Genomic DNA, 23,653 nt, shown 5'->3' with positions numbered 1-23,653 from the left:
TACAATAGCTTTATATGACGATAGCCAGCTTCTAAATAAAAAAAAACATTTAAAATTTAAATAAATAAGGAACTATTACCGAGTGGTATTCTTGACGCGTAGAAATCGTTGCGATTTTTTCAGATCATACTGAAATTTTTTGAGTACCTCATATCTTTTTACACCATTAAAATAGACATAAATCTCATCTAGTATTCCTAGAACATTCGAAGTTCTTTAATTGATTGGCATAATTGAACAACGATTAAATTTAATCGATGACAATAACACCAAATAAAAGCTGCCTTTGGCGCCTCTGCTCTAATCAAGGCTTGCACTCCATTGATTCTTCCACTCATGTTTGAGGCGCCATCATAACTTTGCCCAACTAGATATTCAAGGGGTAAATTCATCGAGCCAAGTTTGGATATTATATTATGCTTTATATCGAGACCTGTGGTATTTCCCGTACAATATATGTCAATCAGTCTTTCAACAGGCTTCGGCGTCTCACTATTTTCAACATACCTTACTATCAAAGCTATTGCTTCTGTCGAAACATCGTATGTGCCATCAACTATGATTGAAAAGCACCTGTTAAATGTAATCTAATTTTGAATTTTTTTTTTAACCATATTTTTCATGGTTTCAATGAGAATGTTTATGTTATTATAATTGATTTGAATATAATTTCGTTTTTAATCCCTTATTTTTTTTATCCTTATTTCTTTCTTCATTTTGCTGTATATACATTTTAGTATAGGTTCAGAATCTGCAATAAGCTTAATATGGACCATCATATTGCCTTCTTGTTGCCTGTTCCCCCAGAAGGCGGTTACGAGATATTAAATAATCTAAACATCTTATTATAATTCTTATAATAGAACGGTTAACACATTCTTTCTGAGGTGTTATAAATTTTAATATCGAATTTTTATTATAATAAAGCCTTCCATAATCGGCCATCATATGTGCCTGTGAAGGTTCATGCAGAATAATATCACGATTAATATTTTGCCATTTATCTAGACCTTCTCATGTCCATTTTGAATTAGCGTGTGGACCACCAAATAAGAGACATGTTAAGCAAAATTTTTTATACATTTTAATACTATAAGTAATCCAATTTCTAGGAATTTTGCTATTGTCAATATTGGTTAATATTTTTAGGCATATTTTAAAATTAGAAAAATAATTTATGACAAGAAATTTCGGATAACAAATTTACTAAACATCGACCAAAATTTCCGTCAATATATTAAATTAAATATTAAGTGGGGGGGGGTCTTATTGTTACATTTATAAACCAGAAATCACATGATCATGATGGATGCAAAAAAAGTACCCCCACTCAAATTTACTGAAGCAGTTGCTTCGGACCCCCCCTCCCCCCGTTGTAGGGGCCCCTGCACATAACTAGAATATCAGTATATTTCTGCATTTTCCAAAATAATTTAATTTAAAAACATGGTACATTTGAGTGAAGCTCACTGTTCAAGTCTTAACAGTCATATACCAAACAGGCTGGCAGGCCCAATTCTAGCTTCACTCATTGGTGGGGGGGGGATAAAAATTTTGGAGGGACAGTTAAGTAATTTTTTTTCAACACCATAGAACAAATATTTGAGTTATTTGAACACAAAATTGAAATATATAATATTTTTTGAAAATACCACATAATATAATAATGATCAAATATGTTTATAAAATTAGATGGAAGATGAGAATTGACTTATGGCTGACAAGAAATAAGTTGATTTAATTTTACAAATATTATGCAATAACATTGATATAGTTTAATTATGTTTGTATAATACCTTTTAGGGATTCAATTATAAAATGTTGTAAATAAGAAAATATTTATAACTATATTATAATTGATATTATGATCAATGATTGAGCACTGTAAAACTAGTATCATTACTAGATGGAGGTGCAGGGGCTTGAGCCCCCTGAAAAATTTAAAGAGGCCTCTCAAAATTTTGATTTTTTTATACCAATATAATTTTGATAATATTAGCTATAAAATTTTTTTTTTCCTTTTAGCTTTCACCTTTTATGGTGATAAGCTCCTTCACTATCTATCTCCACCTTATTATTACTCATGCTATCTATTTTTATCTAATTTATATTTGTATTTCTGATCGATTTACCAGTGTATCGCTATCAAGACCAAAGTATCTTGATCTCCCACTGGTGTATCAAATCAATATCGACCATATATCCAACCGGAGTATTCCTCACACCAAATTATCAAATTGACAGTATCCCAATCCTGATCTCCAATTGGAGTATCAATCTTGATGGATCTCCCACCGGAGTATCGTTATCAAGTCCATTGTATTGGTAGACATTGAGCTTGAGCGGCCCCTGAGGTCACCACCATCCTAGTACTGGCCAAGAATTCGTTATCATCTGACCCACAAATTCACCTGGCCGTCTTTTTTGGCTTATTGGACAAGTATCCTAGCACCCGGCTGTCCAAGCCTGTCGGTGACTGGGGTGGCATTTCTCGGCTCAGAAAATTATCATATCATATGTCTAAAGCCAACTGTCATTGAGAAAAACCCGAAAATTTTTAGTTCCTTACCAGGATTGAACCTGGGACCTTCAGTTTACAAGCATACATCACACACCACTGGGCCACCCCGGCGATTATATTAGCTATAAAATAATTAAAATAATTTTTTTTGAGTCCCCTGAGATTGTGAAGGCTAGTGACGCCACTAATAAAAAATAAATATCAATAATATAATTTTGGTTGAGATATATTTTTAAATGCCTTTAAAACATTTATAAAATTAATAGTGTCAGTTATGATTTTCTCCATATTATAATAAAACTTTACCCTTTCTTATATTACTACTCAAACGTCTTTCTGATTTAATAATTCTCTTTAATGGAAAGTTCTTCAACTTGATGTAGTTGATCTAATTTGATACAGAATATTTAAAAAGTATTTTTGTATGGATTAGACAAAATCTGATATAACTCAATCTTTATAATTTTTTAATTTTTAGTAAATAATTTTTTAACAATCTAAATTTAATTTACTAATCCCTCCTCAATAATATTTTCCAATAAAGATTTTAATTTATTTATGTCTAGAAAAATAAAATGGTCATCATCTTGATTTAATTTTTTAAAATTTGTATTAGTTTATACAAAAACTATGGAAAAATCTTTAGTCTTAGGATCCTCTTCCTCTATGTATTCTGAAATTGTAATGTTCGTTTATTCAAGAACTTTCTTCCAGTTGGTAAAACCCTTTTTGGTATAGATAAATTCACCAATGTTTAAGTTATAGATCTTTTAACCTCTCCTCCATTTTCTGATAGCTGCTAGTTTTTAAATTATATTATGATAAATATGGCTTAATAATTATTTTTCTGAGGATAAATCAATTGTTTATAACAAAATATTACACCAACCAAATTAGCAATCTAATCATTTAAATTGAATATTTCACAAATTAAAAAAATGACTATATCTAAATTAGACTAGTTTATTATCTAATTACTAGCTAATAACCCGTCATGAATGACGGGGTTAAGGGGTAATTAGTTAGTTTGTGTATATGGTACTATATATTCTTTATATTAAAATCTAGGAGAAAAAGGTAAATTTGTTGCAATGTAACCCGTGAGCATTAAGGGTATTAGAAATATCAAAATTTAAATTTGTGATAGGAATTATATTGGGTAAAATTAAAAATAGAGATTTTTCAAAATTTTTGAATATTAAATATGGGCTAGACATCTCAAAATTTTGTTTTACAGACACAGTTAGGCCTGATCAAAAAACCACGTCCCATGCAACTTACCTAAAATTTTGCCATATATTTCTATTGTAATTTAATTTAATAAGTCTTAAATTTAATTTTATATTTAGAATAAAATTTAAATTTGTGATAGAAATCATATTGAATAAAATTTAAAATAGATATGCTTGGAAATTTTTTAATTTTAAATATGGGGTAGACATTGGCCTGAAATATTTTTGCAGACATAGCCAGGCCTGATCAAAAAACCAAGTCCCATGCAACTTTCATAAAATTTTGCCATTTATTTCTATATAACAATGTCTTAAATTTAATTTTATATTCCATTTATTTCTATTGTAATTTAATAACAATATCTTAAATTTAATTTTATAACAATATCTTAAATTTAATTTTATATTTAGAATAAAATTTAAATTTGTGATATAAATCATATTGGGTAAAATTTAAAATAGATATGCTTGAAAATTTTTTAATTTTAAATATGGACCAGACATTGGCCTGAAATTTTTTTTCTCAAACCTGGCCAACCCATAATAATTTTGTAATTTTTTCCCAAGCCTGGAGATAGGTAAATCGCTGAAAACCATATTGTTGGGAAAATTTTCTCAAGCCCACCAAAGATCATAATAATTTTGTTAGTTGAAAACTAAAATAAAATATATAAAAGTCATAATTCATTTAAAAATAAAATCAGAATATGAAAGTTTCACGGGCTTGGTTTTTTAATCAGGCCTGGCGATTTCTGCAAAAAAAAATTTTCAGGCCAATGTCTAGCCCATATTTAAAATTAAAAATTTTCAAGCATTTCTATTTAATATTTTACACAATATGATTTCTATCACAAATCTAAATTTTATTCTAAATATAAAATTAAATTTAAGACATTTTTATTTAATTACAATAAAAATAAATGGCAAAATTTTATAAAGTTTGCATGGGACTTGGTTTTTTGATCAGGCCTGGCTATGTCTGCAAAAAAATTTTTTAGGCCAATGTATAACCCATATATATTTAAAATTCAAAAATCTTAAAGCTTCTCTATTTTAAATTTTATCCAAAATGATTTCCATCAAATTTAAATTTTGATATTTCTAAAATACATGCTCACGGTATACATTGCAACAATTTTACCTCTTTTTCTCCTAAATTTTAATATTTATATATAAAATTTATTAATAAAATATATTTAGTACCATACACAAACTAAATAATTACCCTTCAACCCCGTCAGCTAGTATGATAATAAAGGGCAGAATATTAAAAATATCAGCTATTAATTAATGCATATATATATAATTAATATTTTAAATTTAATTATATTCAAGTTGGTGCATGTTTAAAACATACGACTTTGAAACTGGAGGCTTGTGTTCGACTCTCGTAGAGAGCAAAAAAAACACTACAGTTTCCTTAAATTTTAAATACATTAGGCCACTTCCAAACACGACGTTTTTTCAAAGCGATAAATAACAAATTAAGCTTAATAGATGTGTGCTTCCAAACCAAACGATTTTTTCATGCATACGATTTTGCGATTATTTTAATAACAAACTAGCTTGATTTTTTTTAACGATTAAATGGCGTCTGATACAATTGAAATGAATAAGTAATTTTTTTATATTCAAATGAAATGATTTTAGAGGAAATTTTGTATCTGAATTGATAAATTTTGTAGAAGCATGACGATTTATGGAACCAATCTAATGATAATTATTCTAATAGATTATTAGTAGATGAACTATGGACTTTATGTGCTAAAAAGTAGAACAAGACTTTATATTGAAAATATTGACTATTTTATAATAATAATTTTTAATTAACAGACTTTTTAATTAGATACTATTTATTAGTAAGCATGGAATATAAATTTTAATAATTTATATCTTTATTTAAATAAAATTATTTTTTATCCTTTATTATTTACCAGGCTTGATTCATCCCCAAATGTCTGTAAATTAAAATGGAAGAATTTGAGGGATTCTTATTTAAAGGAAAAGAGAAAGAGAGAAGAAGTGCATTCAGGGGATGCTGCAAAAGCTAGCACTCCATGGAAATGGTATGATTCACTATCATTTCTTACTACTTCCACCACACCAAGAAAGACACTAAATAATATCACAGATAATATAGAGAATGTAAGACCTGTAAATAGGGCTAGAGTAACAAAAGACCCAATGGAAAGATATTTTGACAAAATGTTAGAAATTGATAATGACCCAGATAGATTATGGTGCCTGTCTTTGGTTGATAATGTAAAGAAGGTGCCAAATGAAGTTAAGGACGCCATGAAAATTAGTGTGCAAACTCTTATTTATAATTATATAAATAATATTATAGTAGAAAATGTTGATGTTTAAATAGTTATGTATTATTTTATAAGTTTAAATTAAAATAAATGATTTATATACACATACATAAGTGATTTATATACACATGCAAAAGTAATTTATTAATTTATATACACATACAAAAGTAATTTATTTATTTAATATATTATGATAAAATGTTAAATTAAACATATATTTAAGAATTAAAATAGTCTTTAAATAATTCTCTAATTTCTCTTGAATTAGAACTTGAAGCATTTAAAGATCTACTGATCCCTAAATTTTCAGTAATAGGTAAAATATTAGGTGTATATTCTATTTTATCATAATCAATAATAATATTATGTAAAAGAGTAATTGTAGATATAATTTTATCAGCATTTTCAACTGAACACTATAGCTTTAGAAAGTAGGGCAAATTTAGCAGTAGCTATGCCAAATGTGCATTCAATGCACATTCTAGTTAATTTATAATTATAATATTTTTCTTCTGGGCTGGTATTCTTCGTAGGATAAGGTTTCATTAGATAATTTTTTAGTGGGAAGGCTAGATCAGCAATAATTACATGTGGAACAATGATATAATTTGGCATAGGTTTAGGAGGAGGAATATAAAGTGTTTGACTTTCTAATTCTAAAATAATTAAAAATTTACTTTGATATAAACTACTATTTCTGAAAGTGCCACCATCACTTTGTTTTCCATAAGATCCTACATCTATATATATAAATTTGCAATTACTATCTGCTAAACCAAGTAACACTATAGATTTGAAAGCTTTATAATTATAAAAAAGGGTTCCAGATTTTGCAGGACTTTTTATTCTTATGTGCTTATCATCCAATGAGCCATGGCAGTTTGGAAATCCATGTTTTTCAAAATATTCTTGGGCAATCTAAAAATATATTTATATCTAAATTTATAATACCTTCTCCCAATGTTCTTTAGTTGGAATTGGCATATGAATATCTTTTAAAGTTTTCCATATAGCATCACATACCTCTGGAATGATAGTAGCAATGCAACTTTTGTTTATTCTGCTACTATAAGATAGTTGTGAATAATTAAGGCCCGTTCTTAAGTATCTTAAATGGTTTGTATATATATTAATAACTAAATATATTACCTTAAAGTAACAAATTATCTCTTTTCAGGAGATATTGTTGTTTTTGCATTTGTTTGTTTATATATAATTTTAGTTTCAATTTTGTTAAGTATATAATAGAAAACATTCCTAGATAATCCAAGATAGTGAAAGAATTGCGAATCATTTAAATTCTCATTTATTGATATAGATCATATACAGATCTCTTTCTTTATAAATTATAATTACTTTTCGTTTTTTTTATAATGTCTCATAATAAAATATCTAGTTATAAGATTCGCTTTTAAAAAATCAGCTGTAAAATATAAATCGTTGCTGTTTAGTAGTAAAAAATATTGCGAAAAACGTGCCTCGGAAAACGTTTTGAAAAAACGTCGTGTTTGGAAGTGGCCTTAGGAAGATACGAAAACGATCATGTTTTGATTATGGAGATTATATATATTAGATTATTATATGTTGTTTTTATAACTCATCATCCTTAAAATCAACTTAATAATTGTTTAATCATGGTAAATTTTAAGCTACATTTGACCCGTTTAATAAAATTATCCATATGAAATAATAATAAAAATGAATAAGGGTTAGCCAGACCATTTAATTTATAGACAATACGTGATACGTGATATTAAGCGCACTAGCCCTAAAACGTCGTACATATAGAAATATATATACAACAGAGCAACGCTTGGTTCTCTTATGAAAAAAACCCATCAAACTGGGATAGAAAATGGGAAAATAATTAAGAGGACCATCTACGATTTTTGGGCAGGCCGCAGTTACCTGTGCGCGTAAGTGGCAAAGCCACTCACTTAAACGCCCATGGGAAGTAAAAGGGACAGATAAAAGCCCATGCCCGATTAAGTAAGTTTTGATTATGGAAGGGTCATATTGGCAATGTTACAATTTACAATTTAAGTCTTAGGAGTAGCTATAATGTTCATATAATCTGTAAATAAATATGATTAAAATAAAATAATAATATTTACCGTTCTCACTTCATAGATGAAGTAATGATGGGGACAGGGAGGAAGTGTCACAACGTATTATCGTGGGGGGAGATTAGTGGTCAATAAGGTAATTGGCCTTTATTTTTAACAATTTATTTATCGCGTTTTTATTATTATTTATCTGGGTGAATTGCGTTAGGCTAATATTCATCTTTACGATATCTGTTAGGGTTTTGTTTAGCCAGTACGTTTTGTATTTGTAGTAGCTCTTGTTTTTGTATATCGGGAGCCAACTAAGGGCCACAAATGCTAAATTATTATTCGCGTTCCTCATAATATGAGCAAACAGTTGAACTCTTCTCTTTTTGAGTTGGACCGCTACTGGAGTATGTTTGGATAAACTCCATAGACTTACATTTGAAATGACTCTAGGATATATATATCCATTAATAAGTCTCAGACATCTATTTACAAACACCTGGTTTGGAAGTGGCCTTAGGAAGATACCAAAACGATCATGTTTTGATTATGGAGATTATATATATTAGATTATTATATGTTGTTTTTATAACTCATCATCCTTAAAATCAACTTAATAATTGTTTAATCATGGTAAAATTTTAAGCTACATTTGACCCGTTTAATAAAATTATCCATATGAAATAATAATAAAAATGAATAAGGGTCAGCCAGACCATTTAATTCATAGACAATAGTTTCAGTAGAGTATTTTCATCATATGGAGTGTATTCCAAACTTAAGAATCATTTAGGAAAACTAGTTTTTTTTTAACAATTAAATTCAAATACCAACGCCGAGTACATGAAAAGTTGCAATGCACTGTCAAAGTTAAGCATAAAAAATCGATCTTTTAATTTTAACATCTAGATTTTGGAAGATATCATGATAATTCTCTTATAAAATTTTAAAAAACAAATTGAATATTATTTTTTAAATAGTTCTATTATTCAAATTATAATGATAAAATTATTTTAACTGTGTTTCTGGTATTTTTACTAAATTTTATAAGCCTTTATTATTTTAGATTGCAAACCCTGAACGTTCAGAGATTTTTCACAGAACCAATGCCCTCAAGGAGGGCTCACACCCCTGAATTTAACAAAAAATATTAAATAATTTCTCACTACATTGAGATTAGAATTATTCAATGGCAAAAATTGAAACAATAAAATAGAAAATAAATCGAGTATTTTTTTTATCAAATAAGTAATGATTACTAGTTCAATTTAGTATTTTTCATGTAAAAATTATTTAATTCTAAAAAATATAAGTTTTTATCTTTCCATATATTAAGTATTTAAAACAAATTTAGTAAATGGAATTTTATTAAAAATATATTTAAATTATTGATTTTTTTAAAAAATTGGGGTGATTTAAATCAAATTGATTTTAATTGGCCAACCCTATTATATAATGCTTGAGAAAATACTTTAGAATGTGTAATCGGAAAATCATTAAGTATAAAAAAAATACTCAAACCCCAATTTAATGGTAATTGCTTGTTTTATTTGTTCGTAGAGATCTTATAATGACTCTATTTCCTCGCTTTAACGATCCACTTTTAGCTTCGGCCAAGCAATCTTGGCTTACTCTACTTCTTAAAGGTCCGATCACCTTGTTACCAACCATTTAAAGAGCTTCCTGGTCCCATGTTTCAATGTGAATTTGAAAACTTTGCTTGTGTCCCGATCTAACTAACCTTCAACCACTCAGAAACGCAAAAAAAATTTCTAACGTCCCTGAATAGCTAGAATGTCACAAACGATGAGTTTCAAATTGCCATTGGCCATAGGCTGGGTTTTCTTATCCCATCTGTTGACATTATGCTGCCTGCAATATGCAAGTTGATCCATTTTCTAGGTATTGTTTCCCTTGCCTTAAAGTCAGCTGTCATTTTTTGCGACATGACAATCTAAATAGGTTGATCGGCAAATCTTTAATTTCGGCCGGTTTCCCCAATAGTTCGGAGGCATTAGGTCTTTTAAATGAGAGAGGGTAAGCGTCTTGGTGGTATGTCTTTAACAATTTAGCTCGGCGGCAGAAGATTTGTCTGGGATGTGTCATGTATTTCTCATTTCCCGCCAATAGAATTTGACCTCTTACTTCAACAAATCCAAAAATGCTATAAATATAGGTCCCTCTTAAATTCTTTTATCTTTATCCCTCTAATCTTTAGTGTTTTGGGAAACCAGGTCACCAATCCCTAAAATTTTTAAATCAATTGGGTAAGAAAATTCCAATAAGTACGGGGGTTAAAAACGAGTCCCTTACCCTCAAACAAAAAACTCAAATTGAGATCCTAAACTTTAAAACACTCCCTTAACCCTTTTAGATCCTTTAAGACAGATCCCTCCCTCAATTATACATTATTTATTATAAAAAAGGTGAAGATTAACTATATTTTGCAATTTTTTCAAACGGATTTAATTTAATTACAAATCCAAATTTCCTGAATTTGGATAAAATTCCCAAACTGGCTTAATAAGAAATACTTAAAAATTTTGAAGAATTATAACTAATTTTAGCTAAAATATGTCCCAAATCAGCCAAAAATAAAATTTACAAATATTTTAACCCTAAAATCCGTCACATTTGGCTCTTATGAATAAGATAATACTAAATAGGTTAAAAACCAAGAATATGCATAATGATGTTCAAATAGCAGAGTTGTTAAAAGATACTTTTTAAATAGATCTTAATACAGATACATAATCTAAAAATGGATCTAGATTAAGATACATCGACTAAAAACGTGTCTAGATTTAGTATAATTTACAACAGATTTAATTTAGAATCCGATTGTTAAAATTCAAATTTCAAAGTGAGCTAAAAAATTTATTGAGCTGATATCACATCTATATACAATACCAGGGATCCAAACCGAACCGTTAAACCGCTAAAAACCTGTATTTTTTATCGAACCTAAACCTCTAAAAAATTCCTAGCCGAACCTGAACCCAACCGCTAAAATGCCTCTGAACCGGTTCGAGTCTCATAATTTTATGCTTATAAAATAATGTGTAAGTTATTACTAGTAGTATATTGCAAAAATTTTAATTATAGTCAAATTGTTTTAAAAATTATTATTAATCACATTTGATTAACAAACGTCAGTCATAATTTTTATAAACTTTAGTATATTGCCATTTTACAATATTTAAATATTTTAAGTTTATAAATTATAATGCCTAAAAAAAAATTTAATCTAATATATAAATTATTTACATATAGTATTATAAATGACACATCAAATCTGATATCATACTGGCAATGCCAGCTACCCAAGTTAGTGTGGAAGGATGTTTTAACAATTAAATTTATATTATCTCCTTATAGATGTAATTTGAGTGAGAGAATTTGGAAAATATATTAATTATGCAGCTTAGTAAAAAAAATTTAAGTAATTGTTCATATTTAAATTAATCATTGATATATTTATTTCTTATATTTGTGCAATAATAAAAATGAAGGTTTTTATTTTAATTATGAAAAAAAAAACATTTTTCCTGATACATAATCCTAATGTAGGTTTGAATACAAATGTGTTCAAACCGGTTTTTAGAGGTTCGAACCGAACCGATATTTTTATTTTTTGCGAACCGAACCTGAACCTTGAACCGTTATTTTTATCCGAACCTGAACCGAACCGATATTCGTTTCGGTTTGGATCCCTGACAATACATATTGAAAATAATGATTGATAGATTTTAATATTTATAAAATATATTAAATGATTTAAATAATTGTTAGATTTTAATAATAAAATATTCTCAAATTTTTATCATTAAGGCAACCCTGTTTATTTGTAAAGTTTAGTCCCACTAAACTCCTTCTACCTGGGCACTTGATGGCAGGTAGAGTGGTTGTTATATTTAATGAATAAAACCTATATTGATATTTAAAATATATTTCCGATACTCATTTTTATAAAAATCAAAATTGGATGTGTCAAAATTTATATCATCGAAAGGCTGCCTAAAAAAATCATATTAAATTATTTTATTTCTTTTCAGAGATTGTATATATATACTGATCTAAAAATTATGATTTATCTTATTATTGATGAATTTAATTCAAATATTATTAATTTAATATAAAATGACATAAAATAAATATATCAAAACATATTTAAAAATAGATATAGATACATCTAAAATAGTATATAGATACAGATACCTCTATAATGATGTTTAGATACTCTGTTAAATAGCAATAAAAATTACTAATTATATAAAAATAACAGTTTTAAACCTATTTTTTAATATATTTTTTATTTTTAAAATATTCCTTTGACTTACATGAATTTTTGTTTTTTAAAAAAAATACTTCTCACATTTTTGAATTTTATCACAAATTTATTGACCTTTTAGTGAAATTTGTTTTCTAACTAAATCAATATTTCAAATCCAAGATTAAGAAATAATAAGAATGTTATAATTTATTCTTGCTTTATTTTAAATAAAAATTTTTAGCGAAAGAATATGCTCCACTGCCATTTTAAATATGATCGGTAAATATATCAAGGTTTAGTTGGTTTTCACAGGTTTTTGAGCCTTGCAAAGTGATTTTTTCGCGACCTGAGCATGAATTTAAAAATATTTTGTCCCAGCCTGACCCAAGTCCGAGCACAAATTTTTAGGTCCAACCCTATCCAAGCTCGAGCCAATTTTTTTCTCTATAATTTGAGTTTAAATATTATAATATCTAGGAAACAATTAAAAAATTATGTGTATTTATTCATATAGTGCCACCTTAAATAAAGGTAGGTATATTTAACTTCCATAATCCAATCAAAATATAAAAGTTTTATTAAATTTTATTCAGTTTAAATATAAAAAGTAAAGTTAAATTACAATCGAATTTAAAATTATTATGATTATTTAAAAATAATTTGCATGATTAAGTCAAAATAAAGATGATATAATTGCTCTTAGAGAAAAAATTTCAAAAAAATATAGTTCATGAATAAATTAAAAAGGCACCATTATATCATTATCAATAGAATTACATAGTGAATAATTATAAAGACTCATGAGTTAAATTTGTCAGGTTTAAACAAGTTATTTTTTTAATATTTATTCATCGGCACCTATTATAGCCCGAGAATAAACGTGCAAGCCTCTAGTCGGTGCCCTGGAAAATTCTTATCTCACAAATTTGCCATTTTACCCCTTGCCATATGCCATATACCAGGGATTGTATTTTTATAAATCTCTCAAGCAATTTTTCTACATAAGCTAGAAACCCCGAATCAAGTTTATTCTGTAATCTAGACATTGAGGTATATGGGCCATTCCATATCAAATTTTTATTTCTAACTTTTTGCCAATTTCTTTAAGTCATTTTTAATCTTTATTTTTCTTAACCCATTAATGGTCAAGATTTTTCTAGTGGATAAAAATGCTCAATTTTTTCAAATTATATTGATTAATGCTCAAATATGATATTCTAAAAAAATCAGCCAAAAAAAATAATCCTAAATAGAAAATCTAGCCTGGTGCATATATGCACCGTTAACCATTAAGAGGTTAAAAAAGATAAAAATTATATAAAATACTATAAGATCAAAAAAACAACAAATATCTTTATTCTTTTTTTGTAATTTATAATAAAAACGAGAAAATGTTTATATATTATGAAAATCCTTGAAACATTTAATATGGAGTGCGATTTGACATGTTTGGCACATATATCTTGAGTGCGTATGGCAATATCTGCATCTTCGTCTTTTTCCATCTATAATTTTGGATAAATAATGTCCAGATGAATCAATAGGGTTTTCACACTGTAATGCAAACTGGCTGGCGTGACCTGTACTTGAATTTTTTTCAATTTTTACTGGCTTCGAAGGAGGTAGTTAGTAACTTCTCGTCTAAATGCAAGCAAACTCTTCTTGTCATCTCGATTCACGAATTTCCAGATTTTCCATGAATTTACCAAAGCTACATCAATAAAATTGGTGAATATTGGCCACCACCATTTTTTTCCTCTTATTTTTATTCTATATGTAGATATTAGATTATCACATAGATCAACTCCACCCATGTGTTTGTTATAAGCAGTTACCATATTTGGCTTAGGAATTTTTATTTTAGAAGATATTTTCTTAGAATACCTTGAAACATTAGAAAGCAAAGAGATAGTGTGGCATGTCGATGCAACGGTCACCACCGAATTATCATTCCAACGAACTACAAATATTTCGTTTAATTTTTCAAACCTATAATCATAATATCCTCTTTCTTTTTTTGCTACAACCTTTATAGATTTAACTGGGCAATGCTCTATTCTATTGTCCCTCACAGTTCCAGTTGCAAAATATCCCATTTGTTTTAAGTATGACAAGAGTTTAAATGATGTAAAGAAATTATCAAAATATATTTTATGATAATTTGGTTTTTGCAATGCCTTTAATAATTTTATGATTACATTTCCACCTAATCCATATTCATATTTATTTTCCCTTTTTCCTTGATATATATCAAATGAGAATACGTAACCGTCGGAAGAGGCCAATATCCAAGACTTGTATCCGAATCTAATTGGTTTTTCTTTTATGAACATTTTGCAAGAATGTCTTCCTCGATATGGTATCATCTGTTCATCTATTGATAAATGATGTTTAAAAATTCCGAATTGCTGAAATTTATTATTCAATATATTAATGTAAGGCCTAACTTTATAAAATCTATCATGTATATCTATTTTAGTATTGTCTGCCAAATGGATATTATATTTCAAATTTCGAAATTGTAATTGGGTCATTGTATCCCGGATTATTGGAATAGAAATATCGCTGTCATTAGACCAGTACATTCTTTCTTGTGGGAGAGAATGATATCCAGTAAATAATAGAATTCCAATAAATCTCTGAATATCTTGGATGGTTATGCATATGTTAGGTCTATTCATTTGTTTAGCATAAATATTACTTTGTTCTACAATTAGGGAATATAAGTCTTCTTCGAAAATTAAACAAAATATATCTGATGGACTTTTACCATGTAAATCATTTTCAAGTTTTATTACATCTTCCCTTTCTCCATTGAAAGGGCTTGAAGAATATATTGCATCCGTTTTTCTCCATTTAAATTGTGAGAAATTCGAGAATAGCTTCTTGTAGAATATGGTTCTGGAAGGTCGTCATCAACTGAATTATGAATCTCCAATTCTCCAGCTGTATCTGAAGGCAAAACTCCGACATTTGTTAAGTCATTTTCATCGAAATCTTCTTCATCACTAACTGCAGAGGGGTTTGGCGGAATTATAACCATATCTCTTTCTTCAATTGGTTCCTCTTCAAAAAGTTGAGCAAGCGCTTGTTCAATTGTTAGAAAACGTTTCATTAAAAAAATTTAATAAAAATTAAATATCTAGACAAATTATTTTCGTAGAATCTTGATTTTTTTATTAGTCATCTATTATTTTGATAATTTTGATTGAATTGACAAAACAGGTGCATAATATTTTATATAAATAAAATAAAATCTTCAGAAAGGAAGAGGCTAAAAATAATTTTAAACTTTTGAATATTTATGAACCTAATAATTTCATATAATTTGATCGGGATAAAAAATTATAATAGGAACAATATATTATTCGATTTAATCTCAGGGGAAAAAATTTTTTTTAAATTATTTTCAAAAGGTCTTTTTTGGGTATAAAATTTTTTTTAAAAATTCTTAAGGGGCTCGAGCCACCCACCCCTCTCCTTCCCACCCTTAGTGACGGTAGTGGTTTTAAGTATAATATAAAAAATTATAATTCATTATGTTAAATTTCATTTGTTTGAATTTTTTTAAATAATATATACTGCTATCAATTTTTTCCTATCATTTTTGATCATTCTTTTTTGTCTTTTATAAAATTTTTATTTATTTTTAATTTTCATCTAATTTTATTTATCATTGGCAGACAATTTTTTTATTAGTATTTTTTTCACAAAAATTTATATTAATCATTAATAATTTCCCCTCTTCAACATTTTGGAATTTAATTCTATATATTTCTAAAATAATTCTTTGCGTTCTCCTCGTATTCCTTTCTCTCCATGCTTTATAAAACGAATTAATTCTTCCTCCTTATTAGGATTTTGATTTCTGACAAAATCCTTCTATTGAAAAACCACATTTACAATGGGATTAAGATAAGGACTATATGGTGGTAAATATTTTATTGTATGTCCTCTTCATTCTATCGATTCTCTTGTATGGTTATGATGAAATGGAACATTATACATTACAAAGATCATATTCATCATATTACTTTCTTCAAAATGATTTAATATTTCATTTACAAAGTTGCTAAAGTGTATAACGTTGCAGGGGCCTTTAAGAACCTCGAATCTGAATATTTCCTCATTCGTGAGAGCAGCAATGATAGTATAATTCATTATCTTTATCCCTTGTATATTTTTAATAGTCTTTTTATTTATTTGATCTATATACCCGCCTTATTGATATTGAAAACCCGCTCTCATCGGTAAAGATAAATTTATTTCAAATAGCCTACATCCATAAACCAATTCGCGTATTCTTTGTGAATCTCGTAACTGAACTTAGTGGTGATACCCTCTTTAAACTAGATACTTAAATTCTGATAGCAAACTTGATACTGTATTTTTTGATATTTCTACATATCTTTCGCATAACCTTTTTAAGGATAAAGTGCAATCCAAATTTATACAATTAAATATAAATTTGCGTGGACGTGAACCTCCTTTGGGTAAACTATATTTTATTCCATTTTTGAGATGGGATTATTTTATATTTGTCACTTTTATAGCTTACTTTAAAACATAATGCTATATTAATGATACTATCCTTTTTAACGTGTCAATTATTAAGACTTTTGTTGCACTATTTATGTTTTCTTCTTCTTTTTACTACCATATCGCCATGATTTTATTTTTTAAAACAAAAATATGACAAAAAAGACTGAAATTTTTTAGATTATAACATTTACCTCATTTTTACGTTTAATTAAGATATAGTATTAAAAATATTTACAAAAAAATCATTTACTTGCTCGAAAGTATTAAATGCTTCTTGTATTAATAAATTTTAAAAGTAAAATTTATATATGATTATATTCTATTAATTTACATATCGTTTGGTATTACACTTAAAACTTATTTAATTTTAAAAAGGTATATAACCAAACGATTGAATTAATTCAGTTATTGTATAAATTATTTGATATGTAAAAAATTCTAATAAAAATATTGTCTGCCAATGAGAAATAAAAATCAAGTGAAAATTAAAAATAAATAAATTAAAAAACAAAATAGAATATTCAAAAATGAGAAGAAAAAAAAATTGAGAAAATATTAAGAAAAGTAACGATTAAAAATGACTTAAAGAGATTGCAAAATGTTACAAATAAAATAAGAAAAAAGATTAAATTTAAAAAAATTGACAAGAAAAATAGATTTACATATCAAGTTATTTTTAATTTAAATATTTAAAAAAATAACGATTTTCCTTTTTTGATTGAACCTTTTCCTTTCTTGTTTTACACTTTCTTTTTGATCGGACCTTTTCTTTTTTTTGATTTACCCTTTTCCTTTTTGATATGACCTTTTCCTTTTTGGTATGATCTTTTCCTTTTATGATTGACACTTTTCCTTTTTTGATTGGGACTTTTCCTTGTTTGAATGGGAAACCCTGTATTTTCAAAATGAGAATGTATTATTAGTATTTCTTACCTTTAACATGTTTTATGCATTATCCATATCCATAATGTAACTATGCAAATAAAATTATTTTTATATTTTATAATGAGACAAAACTTTTCAAATTGCAAATTTAATTTTCTTATATTTTTCTTACATAAATTGGACGGTATTAAAATTTTATTCATAAATTCTCCCCTCCCCCTCACGTTTAAAGCTTTCTTCATATAAAATCTAACTTTAAAAAAAAATATGGTTCAAATAAAAAAAAATTTGATTTCTGACTTTTTATACTAATTTATTCAGAGTTAGAAATATTAGTCTAAAAAGAAAAAAATTTAAAGTTTGTTTATAACAATCTTGAAATTGAAGTCCGTCATCCCACCAGAGCGTTATAAAATAACTGAAAAGTTAATCCATGTAATTTTATGATATTATATAGTTTCGTGTATTTTATTTGTATCAATTTTAAATCATTACTGAAAGCGGTTTTTAAATTTGAAAAATCTGATTTAACCGGAGATGTGCTCAAACATGTATATAGCATCTACATTCTGAATTCAGACAATTTTGCATAGAACTTTATAAGTATACTGAATTCATACAAATTTTCTGAAATTTATAGATAGGTGTTCTACACATTCTGGAATACATTTTGGATCAAATCAGATTTTTCAAATATTCCGAATCCTCATGGATTCCATATAACACATATATATATATATCAGAGTGGTCGGGCCTAAAAATTTTTTTTAAATACCCGGGTCGGGCTTAAAATTTAAAATATCCAGATCGGGCCTTATATTTAAAAACCGAACGATAAAAATTAAAAATAAATGTAATATATTTTCCAAAAATCCGGGCCGGGCCGTGCAAATAGTACCTATGCAAGTCTGATATATATAGTAAAAAAATATAATAATAAAAATATATAATAATAAAAAGGTAACATAAACAAAAAGGGTGAAAAACTACTATAACACTTAATCTCAAAATATATATAGAATATAATATTAAATATTCTATTAGAATCTAGAATCTTGCTTATCAAATAAAATCAGCTAATATAATAATACACTTCGAGGAAAATATAAATTTTGTAATGTTTTTTTTGTAAGTTTTCAGTGTATTTTCAAGTTTTTTGTAATGATATTACACTTAGGCATAACCAGGATTTTACTATGGGTGGGTTTTTCTGCCACATATTTTATTGGAGATCTTTAGGTCTACATATTGTAGATAGGTATGTAAATATCTCGGGAAACTATAAATAAAAATTTGGGGGAAAAACGGTAAATTTCCTTTTAAAAAATATTGTCAATATTGATTCTTTTTTCATATTTTATTAAAGACATATAAACTATTAACATATTATTTAAACAAGTATGATATAATTTCAATTAATTTTTCATTATCTTCGTTCGGAGATGAAAACAATTCCAAATCATAGCCTCATCATTTGCATATTTTTCTTTTCCCATAAACTTGAGATTTGCTCTTATAAAACTAGTAACTCAATTTTTTAAAATCCTATATCGGGAATAAAAGAACATTTTGGTCTTTACCACTAATTTTTAATTAGCAATATTTTATTTGCTATGTCTTTTAAAAGCAAATTATGTCCCTGACCTTCAATCCCGATGTATTCAATAGTTGGATATTTATTTCTTACAAGTGCCCATGCTTTCTTCATATTACTTGCATTATCAGTTATTATGGATGGAGATAATTTTTGTGTTTCCTATTTTTTCAACTACTTTGATACATTTATTAGATATATATTCTAGAGCTCTGGATTGGGCGGGGTTTTGGCCCGCCCGATGGGCAGGTAAAAAAAATTTTGAGAATAGGCAGGCGGGCGGATTAAAAAAATTTTGAAACTATGGGCGGGCGGGTTAAGAAATTTAAAATATTTGTTCAAATAAACTAAAGAAAAATTATAATTAATTAAATGATCAATTGTTGTACCAATCGTTTTTTTAAGTGAAAAACACTTTACTAGTTTTTCGACATCTTTATCTAATTGTTCCCACCATATATAATGTCTCGTAATGGATTTCATTGATGTAATACCCAGATGTCCCGTATGCAATATATGTAAAACTCTTTTTTGAAGTGAGTACGGAATGAATCTGCCATTCAAAAATAAAATACCGTCATCATTTTCTATTTCATCTATTCTTGTTCTAAAAGCTTGTAATTCTGGTGCTTGATTTTGTATATTTGTATATTTGAATCATTTATTAATCTTTTTACTGGCTTTCGTTTCTCGTTGGATATCGGTGTCGAATTCCTTCTTGACTTGGTTCCATTGTTTCTACTGTTTTATCATCTCCTAGCTTTATATTGTCATTTGTTTTTATTTATTCGGTTTCAACTGGTTCTTCCCCTGTTCATAGTTGGTCTGCTTGTTTTCCTACATTTTTTTCTTTTTCTTCTTCCTTTTTCCAGGGGTGATGACGGATTCCCCTGGTATACCAACACTTTGTATATCTCTGCATTGTTTTTGACATCCACTATAGCTGTTTATTAGTTTTTCGACCCACCATATATAATGTCTCATAAAGGATTTCATTGATGTAATACCGGGATGTCCCGTATGCAATATATGTAAAACTCTTTTTTGAAGTGAGTACGGAATGATTAATCTGCCATTCCAAAATAAAATACCGTCATCATTTTCTATTACATCTATTCATGTTATAAAGGTTTGTAATTCTAATGATTGATTTTGTATATTTGTACCATTTATAAATATTTTTACTTTTCTTAAAATTGGATCTTTTGCGGTTTCCTCTCTAGTTCTTTTCTTGATAGAATTGATCTGTCGTAAGTAAGATTTCTTATATATTTCATTGTTATATTTTCGCTTGTTATTATATCATCATTTTTCTCTATTGGGTTTTGCGATAAAGCATCTGCAATTATATTATTAGCGCCATTCTTGTACATTATATCATAATCATATGCTGATAATTTACAAGCCTAACGTAATAATCTTTGGTTTGTTAATGAGCTTAAATCTCTGCTATTACCATATATCTTTATTAAAGGTTTGTGGTCTGTTCTTATTTTAAATTTTCGTCCATACAAATAGTTATGAAATTTTTCTACGCCGTTTATTATTGTTTTTGCTTTTTTGTCTATTGTAGAATAATTCTTTTCAGCATCTTGTACAGTTCTTGAGGTGTAAGCTATTGAAAATTCGTTACCATTATCATATTTTTGCATGAGTAAAGCTCCAAATCCTTGGTTAGGTGCATTTGTTTCTAATATTAACTCGAGATCCGGTTTATAAAACTGTATAGTATTTTGTTCTGCTACTATTCCGAATAGCATAAAAACTATTACAAAATTAGCACGGTATTTTATTTTGTAATGGTCGATTAATCATTCCGTACTCACTTCAAAAAAGAGTTTTACATATATACCATACCGGATATCACTTGAGGAAGAGTATATACTTCAAACGGATATCCTACTTTGGTGGAAACGACTAGAAAAGATATGCCAAAACTATCAAGATTAGCAAGAAAAATATTGGCAATACCTGCAACTAGTGCTTCTTTTGAACGAGGATTTAGCATTGCTGGAATGTTTTTAGAACAAACAAGAACGTGTTTGAATCCAGAAAATGTCGATTTATTATTATTTTTGCATTATAATTACCAAAAAATATCAATTTTATATTTATATTTTCATAAATATTTTTGATCAAATAAATTGTCCATAAAATTTAAATTGATTATTTTTTTTATTAAATTAATTTCCTAAATTATAAACTTTTTGTAGAGGTGTAATGCTGAAATATTTTTATTAGATGCTTAAAAAATTGAAAGAATGGCCATAATTAAATTTTATAAGCGGGCTTGGGTTAAAATTTTTTATAAATAATGAGCAGGCGGGTAAAAATTTTTAAACTAATGGGCGGGCGGGCGCGTAAGGAATTTTAGACAAATGGGCGGGGGGTATTTATTTTTTTGACAACTTAAATTTTTTTAAAACATTGTGGACGGGCTTTTGGTCCAAAAACCCGCCCAATGCAGACCTCTAATATATTTTCCTATTCATATTGGTCCCTGTTCAGTAGCGTAAGATTAAAATTTTTTTATTTTAATTACTAAATTGATAATAAACAGGGATGTGAACCCTCCGACAAAAAAAAGGGTCCAGGTCCGGGTTCGGGTACAGGAATAAAATTTAAAAAGATCCCGGTTCAGGGAATATAAAAATAATGACTCGAAATAAGATTTTTTTTCATTCATTTATTATTATACTTCAATATATACATATTCAAAATTTACAAATGAAAAATTTAAAAATGAAATATTTTATATTTTAAATGTTTTTTTCAATCGCACAATCATAATATCTTTTAAAATATCATCCTTGAGATTTCCACTTAAATTAGACAATAAAGATGAAAATTCACATTCTATCCTTACCTAAAATAAATAGTTATCTTTATAAAATTATTGTACTTGTGTCACCGGTACAGCCATGAAGATTCTAGATTATAATTCTTGATATGTTGAAGAATTTTCTTCCCAAAATTTTAAAATATTTGTATCTTTATTTAGTCTCTTAACTTCTGAGAACTTTTCTATTAAAGATGCAATAAGCATTTTTTGATCTTCCTTTCTATCTGATGATAATTTGATTTTTTTATCTATATAAAAGTAAAATTTCAAAATCATCAATGTTGCTATCATTATTATTATCATTACAACCAGTAGGTATTGTCGTAGCCTCCAATATATTGTAAATAATGGAGTTTTGCGTATGCCATAAATCCTTAAGATGGTCTTTAGCCATTTGTTTTTGCTCAATACTCAATAAAACTTGATATCGAGGGTCTAAATAAATAGAAGCATATATATCACTATTTTGAAAATATTGTTGCTCTCGAATTTTCATGTTTTCTAATATTTCGTATAAAAAGGTCTGTAAATATTTCTAAATCTAATCCGCATCTAATCCATATGCCATTCAAATATACATAATTGTTCTGATTGTAATCTTAATATTGTTATCAAGGAATTAATACACTAGTAAGGTCCTTTATTTGGCACCAATCATCTTCCGACAAAATAACTTCCCTATAATAAAATAATTACAGAAATCTTTAAAACTTAATAATCGTTCTAGCGTCAAATTGAGGACCAACGTGTTGTGCATTATAATTAAATATTATTACTTGCACTACAAAATAATTCACTTTTAAAGTAATCAACGTACTTCTATTACATAGCACATTAATAAATTTACATAATAAATTATTAGTACACTAGAAAATATTTTATGATATCAATCTATAAATAAAATGCCAGGAAGATAATTGAAAGAAACACGCGAATAAAATAAATGACTCCACAAAAAAAAGTTAATAAAATTTAAAAAAATTTATATTTTTTAAAATAATATTTATATTTTTAAATTTTTTTATGACACCTAGAACTCTTAGACCCTCCACCACTTTTAAAAAGAGTATGGGTCCGGATTCGGGTACAGCCAAAATACGAGGGTTCGGGTTCACATCCCTGATAATAAATGCTTGAAATTTAAAAAACAATTATTTTTATGTTTTTAATTTATATAAATAATACAGTATTTGGTTATTTTTACATTTTTTAAAATAAATTTGAAATTATTTTGCATTGCATAAAACTGGTCTAGTTTGTCATATTCCATGTTTATTCAAACGTATCATGATATTAACTCAAAGAATCAAAAAAAGAAACTAAATGATTTTGTCCAACTAAATTCATTGAAAGACAAGAGTTAGTGAAACTCTCTATTGAACTATATGATGTTGT

The 23,653-nt window shown here is 27.4% G+C and overlaps 2 protein-coding genes and 1 long non-coding RNA gene across 8 annotated transcripts in view; 1 reads left to right on the top strand and 2 right to left on the bottom strand.

Moving 5' to 3' along the window:
- LOC135927758 (uncharacterized) overlaps positions 1 to 23,653 on the top strand; it is a 41,029-nt gene that overhangs the window by 2,517 nt on the left and 14,859 nt on the right. The window contains exon 1 of one of the 6 annotated variants that reach the window (XM_065463950.1): positions 16,781 to 16,888. The exons of 2 other annotated variants lie outside the window; for them this stretch is intronic. The gene's annotated coding sequence lies outside the window, so the exon portion shown is untranslated. Of the gene's footprint in view, positions 1 to 16,780; positions 16,889 to 17,405; positions 17,502 to 17,537; positions 17,607 to 23,653 lie in introns of those variants that run through there. 3 more of the 6 variants (XM_065463966.1, XM_065463942.1, XM_065463974.1) reach the window with 3 other exon arrangements.
- Positions 6,581 to 7,133, bottom strand: LOC135922629 (uncharacterized). The gene is made up of 3 exons (XR_010570977.1): positions 7,020 to 7,133; positions 6,761 to 6,986; positions 6,581 to 6,718 (listed from the first exon to the last, which is right to left on the bottom strand). It is a non-coding gene; the product is annotated as an uncharacterized LOC135922629 (long non-coding RNA).
- On the bottom strand, positions 14,000 to 15,076 carry LOC135927982 (piggyBac transposable element-derived protein 3-like). Its single transcript, XM_065464283.1, has one exon. It carries the CDS (start codon positions 15,074 to 15,076, stop codon positions 14,000 to 14,002), a length of 1,077 nt encoding a protein of 358 aa, XP_065320355.1.

This window comes from Gordionus sp. m RMFG-2023, chromosome 1 (assembly GCF_954871325.1).
Source record: "Gordionus sp. m RMFG-2023 chromosome 1, tfGorSpeb1-WG-v2, whole genome shotgun sequence".
NCBI lineage: Eukaryota > Metazoa > Nematomorpha > Gordioida > Chordodea > Parachordodidae > Gordionus > Gordionus sp. m RMFG-2023.
The sequence above is the reverse complement of the archived record's forward strand: the minus strand, read 5'-3'. Positions and strand labels throughout refer to the sequence as shown.